Below are 10,323 nucleotides of genomic sequence, written 5' to 3'. Positions count from 1 at the left end.
CTACTGCAGGTCTGACTCCAGGTCTGAGGAACCTCCACCTAAGACAGTGGGCGACTCTTGCCGGTGTCTTACCCCTCACAGCCAGGGGACTAGGTTAGAATTCCTGGGGCAGAAAAATAGGGAAGGGAGGCTGCCTGAGCACGGGCTCAGGATGCCTGAGGGCTCGGGTTCACATCCCAGTTCCGCCGCTGGCTCTTAGACCCTTGGGAGGGTCACTTAATCTGCCTGGGCCTGTTTCATCCTCCAACACCATTTGTAAGATCACCCGCCACTCCACTCCACACGGTTGTTGATGGGACTAGGTCATGTGTTTAACAAAAGTCCATTGTCTCGCCACAGCTTTGCCCCAGGAAAAGCTGCATGCGCAAGCACGCACCCACGAATGCACACACACACACACACACACACACACACGCTCCCAGAGAAAGATGCCAGAGTGCAGGCCTGGTAGCACACAGGTCCTTTATCTCCTGCACCAGCAAGTGTGTGGGCTGACAAGCAACAGAAGAACAGAAGAGCGAGTAGCACAGCAAGGAGTAGGGTCAGACCGAGGGGGGTCCTGAGCCCCTGAGTCCAGCTGTTTAGGAATAAAGAGTAGGAAAGGGCAGAACATCTGGAATGAAGAACGAGGAGGGGAAGGCAACAGGGAGGGGATGACTTGGGCGGGGAGCCGAGATACTCAAGCGCCACAGGCAGGGAAGCGGAGAGGCGGTCCCCAATGGTCAGAGGGGTCCCTCACCCTCACATATAGACACTCTGGGTTTCCAACAGTAGTGACGGGTTGAGAGGAAAGGGCCAAGAATGGAGGAAGAGGGACAGGTCCCTGGGGGTCAAGGTGCATGTTGCTAGGAGGGTCGTCAGAACACCTTCCTGCACCAGGCCCGAGCCCCACCCCACCCCACCCCGCCCCGACACAGCTCAGAGCCAGGTCTGGCAACTGGCCGGCCTCCCCCTGGGCTTCCACCGCCCCCTTGACTAGCACGTGATCCCAGGCCCAGCTGCACCGCGAGGGCTCAGCCCCTTATCTCGAGAAAGCCTGCAGGCTTGGGTCCTCAAGGCCCAGCCCAGGTTCGTCCCAGGTTCGTCAGGGCAGAAGGTGCGCCGCTGACACAGGAGGGTCCCATTTGGGAGGGTGGGAAGGAGGTTTCTTTTTTTTTAAAGAAGAAGTATAGGAAATTTTTTATTTCCCACATTCCTTTTTTTTTTTTTTTTAAGATTTTATTTATTTGACAAAGAGAGATCACAAGTGGGCAGAGAGGCAGAGAGAGAGAGAGAGAGGAGGAAGCAGGATGTGGGACTCGATCCCAGGACCCTGAGATCATGACCTGAGCTGAAGGCAGAGGCTTAACCCACTGAGCCACCCAGGAGCCCCGGGAAGGAGGTTTCTGCAGCAGGTGGGACTTGGCCGGGCAGCTAGCTGAAGGATGGGCCTCAGGCTGTCTGTGAAGCCTCTGCAGGCTGCTGGGACACAGCAAAGCCTGGAAGAGAAGGGGAGTGGAGGTTAACTGGGGGGCCTGGATGGTGGGTAGGGCTGAGGCCTTGTCAACTATATCAGAAAGACAGTCACAATGACCACTGTGCAACTGCCCACTGGCCGGCCATAGAGGTCACTGTTCGATATACAAACTGCACAACTGGGGGCGCCTGGGTGGCTCAGTGGGTCAAAGCCTCTGCCTTCAGTTCAGGTCATGATCCCAGGGTCCTGGGATCGAGCCCTGCATCGGGCTCTCTGCTCAGCGGGGAGCCTGCTTCCTCCTCTCTCTCTGCCTGCCTCTCTGCCTACTTGTAATCTCTGCCTGTCAAATAAATAAATAAAATCTTAAAAAAAAAAAACAAAACTGCACAACTGTCCATGGCAACCCTGATGAAGCTGCCCAGCAGTGACCAAAAGGCCATCAGAGTTGGGGCAGGCCACTTACAATGGTGAGGCTAGCAACAGGCTCTAAATTTCACAGCTGACTGAGCAGGCTAGGCAAGCACTGGGACAGGGTCAGAGGGGAGAGACAGGCTAGGAGAATCATTTCAGCACAGCGCTGATGAGAACAGGCTCAGATCCTCTCCAGCTGTGTGGCCACCAAGTTACTCTAGCTCTGTTCTCACCTAACAAAGGGGGAGGGCACCTCTACCTATGGGCATGACAATTAAAGGAAACAATGCATCTCTGTGAACTTCGTGAAGGTAGCTGACACTTAGCAGGTGCAGCTCTCCAAAACTTGTGGAGTTTCTAGCTGGGGAGAGAAGACCCTAGCCCATCTTCAGACTCACCCAGGGGACCCGTCCAATCACCCTTGCTGGCAGAGGCCTTTGTCCCAAGGGCCTGGGTGGCCCCAAAACACCCCCCTCTTTGTCCCCGGGAGAGTGGTTGGCCCTGTCCTCCTCCAGTCTCTGGAAGTCCAGGGTCAGCACCCAGGCTGCTGCTCTGCCATAGCGCCCCCCACACTGTTTTGGACTGCTGTTGCCACTGCCTTAGGGCTGGGGAGCCTTGGGGATGGGGGCAGCAGAGACAGGAAGCTGAGGTGTCATGGAGGGCAGCAGTCCTGGTACTGACCCCCAGCACAGCCCCCCAGGAGGAAAGCAGGTAGAGCTCTGGAATCTTAGGCAAATTCCACATAAATGAGCCCTGGGACCACAGTCCCCTGTTGCCTATGTAAATGATATGCAAAGTCCATGCAAATAAGCACACTGGGTGGGGCCAGGTTGGAGTCAGTGAGCACTCCATGAGCTTGTCCCACTGGTGGGGTGGGGGGGACTTGAGGGGTCGGGGGGAAAGTGACCCCTGTGGGAGCACACTCACCTTCTCACCTTTCTGGAACTTCTGTCGAAGTTGCCACCTGTACCCCGAGTCCCACCAGTCAGCCACCTGCTGGAGGACATGCTTCATGCTTAGGTGAGAGGGGCCCAAGCCACTGGCCTCCAACGTCGAGGTCACCACACTGTTATCCAGCTCCAGCTCCAGCTCCTCCCAGGCTTCAGCCTCCTTCAACACCAACTCTGCCTCTTCTGTCAACCCGTCCACAGCAGGCACCCCCTCTTCTGTGGCCCCCAGCTCCTCTGAAGGCACAGAATCCTCAGCTGTCATTAACCTCTTCTCAGACTCAAACCCCCGTTCTTGCTCTCACACCTCATTGTCGCACAGCTTGAACCTGACCAGGGAGACAGGAACGTCTTTCCGTGCCCCTGAAAGCCTACCCCAGCCAGAGCCCCCAGTCCCCCATCATCTGCTCCTGAGGGACATCCCTGGCCACCAGGGCTGAGGAGCTCCCTGCTCTCTGTCCCAGTCTACCCCCAAGACCCGACGGCTCCTCCCCACTTCTGTCGCGGGGTGGGGGGGCTGGGAACCAGCACCCAGGCTTCCAGGTAAGAAGGAAGAAGAAGGGTCACCCACCGTGCACAAGCCCCACAGGCCCCTGGTACCCCCTACCCTGTGCACACCCCAGAGGAGCAAGGATAATATTCCTCTCCCTGATTTAACCTTCATGGCCCAGTCCACAGCTAACTGCCATAGGAACAAATTCCTTTTTTTTTTTTAGGCAGAGAGGCAGGTAGAGAGAGAAGGGGAAGCAGGCTCCCTATCGAGCTGAGAGCCCGATGCAGGGCTCAATCCCAGGACCTCAATCCCAGCCTGATGCAGGGCTCAATCCCAGGACCCAGGGCTCAATCCCAGGGCTCAATCCCAGGACCTCAGGGCTCAATCCCAGGTCCTGAGCTGAAGGCAGAGGCCTTAACCCACTGAGCCATCCAGGCACCCCAACAAATCCATTTTAATAAGGCTCAGACAGGTCAAGCCATTTGCCCAGGGATACACAGTCAATAAAGGAATAAGGTGGGGACTCAAGTCTCAGACGTCCCCAGCCCTACACCAGTGTTCATTCTCCCCTCAGTCCCTGGTGAGGTGAAGAGAAGGCTTCAGTCCCCACGTGAGACAGCCTAAGTCAGTTGGCCAACTATGGGCAAGTGGGAAGGAAGAGGGGGCATCCCCTTCCCAGAACACCTCAGCCCAGCCAGCCCCAGGAGCCGGGCCTTCTCCAGGATGGCAGGGTCACAGGTGGCTGTCTGGCTGCTAAAAGTGAGGCCGGTGATGGGGGGCACCTGGCCAGCTTACCCCAGGTGTGACGTCTCCTCTGCAATTATCCCGTGACTCCTTCAACAGAGAAAAGGGCCATCACTGTCCCAAGACAACATGAGCTGAACCTGCAAAGTCCCTGGGGCCCCAGTGTGGAAAAATCCCTGGAGAAATGACAGGCCCACCCACATGGACAGAGAAAAGGGGGGTAGAGGGGCCAGGCAGCTAATGTGGGGAGCCAAGAGTGAAAGAAAGCAAAAGCAAACCCTCTCCACACTCTGGGAAGGTGAGTGTGGATCAGGCAGGGACCGGGGAGGGGGGCCCCAGCAGAGCACCTTTCCATAAAAAACACAGAATCTGAGATTATCTTCCTTATAGATATTCTGAGCTCCTCGTCCAAGGTCTCCTGGAAACCAGGAAGGGCCTCCTGCAGGGGAGAGCAGGGGATCCCCACAGAACCCCAGCCCCCACTTCCAGGGCCAGAAAGGGATGAGGGATGGAAATCAGCCAGCAGGGGAGAGCACACAGAGGGCAGAAGGCGGAGGGGAGGGTCCTCACCAGAGGTACAGTGTATGTGTAGCAGGTGACAGGACCAGTGGACACGGGGGCTCGCCGGCCGAGGGTCCTCACCTCCTTGTGGGCCTCAGTCAGCATGCCCCCACACTCTGCGTACCTCCCCTGCAGGTCCTGCGGCTGGAAAGCCACCTGCAGGTTCTGCTGCAGACACACGCAGGCCCAGGCTCCGGACCCACACAATGACATGATGGATGTCCCTGAGCTGGTCCTTGGACTCTGCTCCACTCAGGCTCCATTCCATGTGACCTCTTGCTTCAGAAAGAGCTGAACAGCCAGGGCCCCACACCAGACTCCAAGAGTGTACAAAGGGACAGACCCAGAGCCTACTCAAGGAGCTCGTCTTCCCAGGACAGCCAGCCAAGCTGGTCAAGAGCTTGAGTTCCCGGCTCTGGGCCAGGGGCTCTCAACAGCCCAGGCAGGACCCAGGGGGAGCTTCACCTCATCCTGGAGCCTCATCTGGATTTCCTTCTCCAAAGCCAACTGCCGCTGCAACTTCTCCATCTGGGCTCCATACTGGAAGGACCAAGACTAGTCAGCCCCACCCAAGACACACCAGCCCCACCCGAGGCCTCCCTACCTGCTCCGGCAAGTCTTCCCAGGCACTCTGCCGAGTGTTTGGCAGACCTTTCTGAAGCAAGAGGTCACATGAAATGGGGCCCCATAGAGCAGCAGAGCCAGGCATTCTAGAACACCCCGTGACCTTCCCTGGGCTTGGGTCCCTTCCCGGGGACAACCAGGGGGCAGAACGAGACACTCTCCGATGTCCTCCAGTTCTGACTCTGCGCACAGAGGGGCCTGGGGCCTGGCTGCTCTGTGCGCCCAGGGCAGGGAGGAGGGGGCTGGGCTTCTATGGGGCCAGGCAGGGAGGAGGGAGCCCCGCACACCACCAGACCCACCGTCTGGCAGCAGCACTGCAGCATCAGGACCTGGGTTCGCAGCTGGGTGACCTCCCTCCGCCGCTGGTCTTGGGTCTCCGTCCTGAGCGCCAACACCTCCGACAGGTCAGCCATCCGCGCACTGACCTCGGGACCAGTCTGGCCCTCCGGAGGCCCTTGTCCACCCCACCCCTCAGCTCAGGCAGGGGACTCGGGGCTCGCAGGACTCCCCATTTCTCACTGGGTCTTCATCCCAATGAATGTCTGTTGACTGACATGGAGCAAGGCCCTGGCTGAGGAGCCCGAGAGCCCTGGTCCCAGCGCATGCAGAGCTCAGGTCTAGTGGGGACACTGAAGAGCAAGGAAATGCCACCAGGGTCCACTCTGGGCTAGGGAGGAATGTGTGTAAAGGGCACGCTGGGGGTCACAACAGCGGCACCCGGGCTCGCCTTACACAGTCTGTGCAGCTAAGACCTCTGCAGGGTGAGTGGGACTCGGCCAGGCCAAAAAGGGCAGACAAGGCCCAGAGAGGGTGTGGAGGGGCTCAGAGCCCATCACGAGACCCTGGGAGGGAGGGCTCTCCCAGATCCCAGGGGCTGGGGTAGGAGGCCCAGGTTACTCTTTGGCCAATGGGAAGCTTGGGGTTTTAGGCAGAGGATGACATGGTCAGATTTGGTTTTAGAAAACTCATTTGGACTGTGTGCAGAAGGACCTGGAAAGACAGCAGTACAGGAGGGGAGGCCAGTTAAGACTGGGCCTGGGCTAGAGACAGGGGCTGAGGACGACGAAAGAGACTTGAGCCTTCCTTAGGAGGCGGAAGCAATCGAACTTGGGGACCAGCTCCTATGGGCCTGGCCACTGGGGTAGCTGGGGGACCCAGAGGGAAGGAAGGTCAGGCCTGCGGGAAGGGGGGGGGGCCACGGGAGCTCAGCCCCTGCCATCTTGCACGTGCATCTCACATCTTGACTTGAGCTTCTCGGGGACAAATGCTGTGCCTGCCTCATCTTCATAAACACAGGTACCCGCACTGGCCCCTGCCCCAGATCCGGTGCCCCGCCTGGTTTCTGGCAGCTCAGGGCTTCTTCTCTTCCTTGCATCCAGGCCCCTCCTTCCCGTGTCCCGAATGACAAAAGGAAACAGGCTTAGAGGGGTCCCGTGGCTTCTGCACAGCTCTTTACAGTGTGTGCAAAGCACATCCTCAGCTTTGCCTCTGGAGAGGTCTGCAGGGCTGAGGTAATTCCTCCTCTTTCTAAAGTTTCAGAGACATCAGGAACTTGACCAAGCTCCCACAGCTACAAAATGCTGGAGAGCTGGGACTCGAGCTCAAGTCTCCAGTCTATGATTCCTGAGTTCTTCCTTTGGCTCCTTGGGACAGCCCTCCACCCCCAAGTTACAGCCTCACGTACAAAACTGCTGCGCACAATCCAGGATGAGCCCTTGCTCCTCTTCCTCAAGGGCATCGAGTTGAAGGTCTGGAGGGAAAGAGAGGGGGGTCAACAGCCCCCCCCAGAGGGTGCGCCCTCTTGCCACAGCCTCACCTCCTCACTCAGGGGCTGGTTCTCCTCCTCCAGCTGCCTCAGATGCTCCTGCAGGGTTTCCAGCTGGGGGCAGTAGTGTAGCGACTCAACTCCCACACGGAAGTCCTAGCGGGCCCAGGAGCAAGGGGAGTCAGGGCCCAGGGCTGGGGGACCCAGGGCCCAGCTCCCCCAAGGTCTACCCCACCACCACCAGGCTCAGCGGGGTGGTCTCATTTGGCCCCAGCAACCCTGCTGGCAGGTGCACCATGTATGTCTCTGTTTGCAGATAGGGAAACTGAGGCAGAGAGCAGAGACTGTCCCAGAGAAAAGGCAGGACACTCACAGCCCACGGGCTCCATAGGGATGATGGTGCTGCTGCTCTGCCTCTTCCTCCTCTTCCTCCTCCTCCTCTTCTTCCTCTTCCTCCTCCTCTTCCTCCTCATCAGAGTCGGAGTAGAGCTAGAGGAAGTCATCTCGCAAGCACAGCTGGCATCTGAGATGTAAAATCTGCCAGTGGGGGAAAGGATCCGTGTTGGAAAGCAGGCAGAGGCAGGCACAGGTCCTGGCACGGCGGGGACGCAGGAAGGTCTGAGATGGCACCCCCCGTGCCCCTCCTCCCTGCCCAGCTACCTCCTCCCTGGCTGAGCCCAGCATGGCTTCCAGCTTGCTGTTCTCCTCCATCAGAGCACGGTTCTGTTTCGCCAGGGACTGGCCAATGTGAGCCGCCGTATTTAGGTCCCGATCTCTCTACAGAGAGACCCACAACCATGGGGAATACTTTCTTGTTTTCTGGGATCTCCCAGACAGGTGGGAGAAGCTAGGGAGTACACAGGGGTCAAAGGGAAGCCAGGCCACTAAGGGAAACCTTTCCACACCCTAGTTTTCCAGGGTACTAGGAAAGAACCTGCCGTCAACCCACTGTGGGGCCTGACTCCATGTCCCCTTATGGGAAAGATGGCTCTAAGAGCAAGTCCAGCCTGGACCTCATAAGAGGGACCCCCCCGCTTGGCCCCCAGAAAAACAGTGAAGCAGGGAACAGACAGGCCTCCTACCCCTCCGGACAGATTTAAAGGGGAGGCCTGGCTAAGACTCAGGCTGGCCCCAGCGGGAAGGCAACACCCATGTCCTCTAGCAGATTCAACATCAACCTGACAGCTTCTTGGGTGATCTCGACTCGGGGGCCGGTCAGGATACAGGGATGCAAAAGCAGGGCGCGCAGCTGTGTCAGGAAAAGGGGGGCATATCCCACCCCACATCCCACCATTTCCTGTCCGATCCCCAAATGCTCCCTCAAAAACAAGACTCAGCAGCAAGGGAGGAGAAGACTGAGCTCCCTTCCTGCCCCCAATATCCTCTCCACACCACCCCACCCCACCCCCCAGTACTCAGCACTCCCTTCCCAGGACCAGCTGGACTCTCGTTCTGGAGGGGCCTGGGCACGGTGAAGGATCCCAGTCCTCCAAGCTCAGGTAGAACTGCTTCTCCGCCGCCTGGGTCCCTGGTACCCAGGAGAATGCAGGCGGCTAGTGGAAGTACAGCCACAGACTGGCTCATTCCTCCTTACCCCGAGGGCAGTCTAGGCCGACTCACTTGGAGCCTCCTGCGTCAGAAAACAGACGCACCCACCCTGCACCTGTTGCGTATGAAAAGAAGAAAGAAACTTTTCCATCACTGCAGTAGGGGGGCCCTGAGCCTTTAGACCCAATCCAGGGATCTCCAATCACCCAGGAGAGGCTATGAGGGGAAGAAACCTGAGGCCCCGCCCATCCCTAGGCTTGGGAAAGCAGGGCTTTGACCCCCAGCAGCCAGAAGGTTGACAAAACGTTCCACTCCGCCCACCCACTTCCCCAGCGGGCGCAAGGCAGCGTCCTCCCTAGCATCTGCCCTTCTCCTGGCACTGCGATGGGGGGGGGGGGGGGCGGCTGAGAGTGCGCAGATCAGCAGAGCAACGGGCGTGCAGAGCCCCTAGACCTGACCCCCCGTCAACGATCTGCAGACGACAGAAGGGAGGAGGAGATAGAGAAGAGGCGATCGGACAGGCTCCGCAGACTGTGACGTCACAAATGGATAGAGCGATAAGACTGAATGCCCGAAGGGCCGGGGCGCCTGGAACCGACGCGGCCCCACTCTCCACGGAAATGCCTGCGTCCCACTCTCTCTGGGGTTCCGAGGACCGGCTTTACCTTCCTCCAGATCCCAAATAAAGGCGGAGCGCCCGATGAGGCGCTTCCAGATGCCCGGCGCCTTTCCAGTCCCCAGGCCAGTGGCCCCGGGGACCAAAGGGTCCCTGGAATTTGAAGCGGGTCCGTGGTGCGTCCGAGTTGCTGGGCACGTACTGGGCATTCCCCCGGGCGGCTGAGAATGCGGACGCGCGTGGGGTTTCTGCCCCCGATCCAGCCTTGGAGGTCAGGCGAGCTGGGGCAGGGCGTCCCGAGACGGATGGGGATCCGGATCCTGCTCCCTGTCCGGCCGCGGGTGCCTGCGCAGAGGGCTCTGGAGTGAGATGCGCTAACGGCGGGGGTGCGAGGGTGATTCCCGCCAGATCCCACTGTCTGAACCGTGTCTTGCGTACCGGGGCCCCGACCCCTTAGGACGCAACTTGAGTTCTCAACCGGCTGCAGCAGCCGGGCCTGGATAACCAGCGCCGGGAGTGGGCGCCCGCCGAGCGGTACAACGCGCGGGAGTGGGCGGGCGGGAGTAACCTGTGGGTCCGGGACTGGGGGTCGCGCACAAGGGAAGCTCTTGGTGGCGAGGCAGCGCGCAAAAATCAGAATAAGGAGAAGATTCGAGCGGCCATCCCAGCCGGTTCCATGGGCTCTGGTTACGAGTGCAGGGCTTCTCCTCTCCCTCTCCACCTCCCGAGAATGGTTCTGCCCCAAGTCGCAGCTTCCCTGGAATTCGGATATGGCGATTTCAACGTCCCTAGATGGGGACACCCCTGCCCTCCACTCCCGCTGTGGTTGCCGGCTGCCCACCCTGGATATGACCTGGGAGTTAGGGCAGTATTGTATTTTCACCTCCGTAGCCGGGAGGTGAATCCAAACTCCAGGATGGTTTCCAGGCGCTGCCCAGTGTGGCGCATCACACCGTGGTCCCCGCGCTCACAGCCCAGTGCTCCAGCCGCTGGACAGCCCTCTTTCTTATACCTTACTTCTTATTACCTTTGCTGGTGCTTTACCTCCAGCCCTCATTCGCTTTGCCCACCTCTTTCCACCCTGGCAGACTCCTGTTCTTCCTGGAGACTGCACTTAGAGGCTCCCCAAGTGAAGACTCCTCGGACCTCGTCCTGCAT

The 10,323-nt window shown here is 59.0% G+C and overlaps 1 protein-coding gene across 1 annotated transcript; it reads right to left on the bottom strand.

Moving 5' to 3' along the window:
* On the bottom strand, positions 1–10,323 carry HAP1 (huntingtin associated protein 1). Its single transcript, XM_059380221.1, is given in 15 exon segments — positions 1–38; positions 1,223–1,478; positions 2,795–3,112; positions 4,140–4,490; positions 5,078–5,152; positions 5,536–5,661; positions 6,482–6,486; positions 6,921–6,982; positions 7,048–7,141; positions 7,364–7,538; positions 7,662–7,778; positions 8,871–8,928; positions 9,082–9,299; positions 9,301–9,617; positions 10,236–10,323. Coding segments are annotated over 15 exon segments (2,298 nt in total).

The sequence above is a fragment of the Mustela nigripes genome, chromosome 16, assembly GCF_022355385.1.
Source record: "Mustela nigripes isolate SB6536 chromosome 16, MUSNIG.SB6536, whole genome shotgun sequence".
NCBI lineage: Eukaryota > Metazoa > Chordata > Mammalia > Carnivora > Mustelidae > Mustela > Mustela nigripes.
Note: the sequence above shows the minus strand (reverse complement) of the source record. Positions and strands in the feature narration are given on the sequence as shown.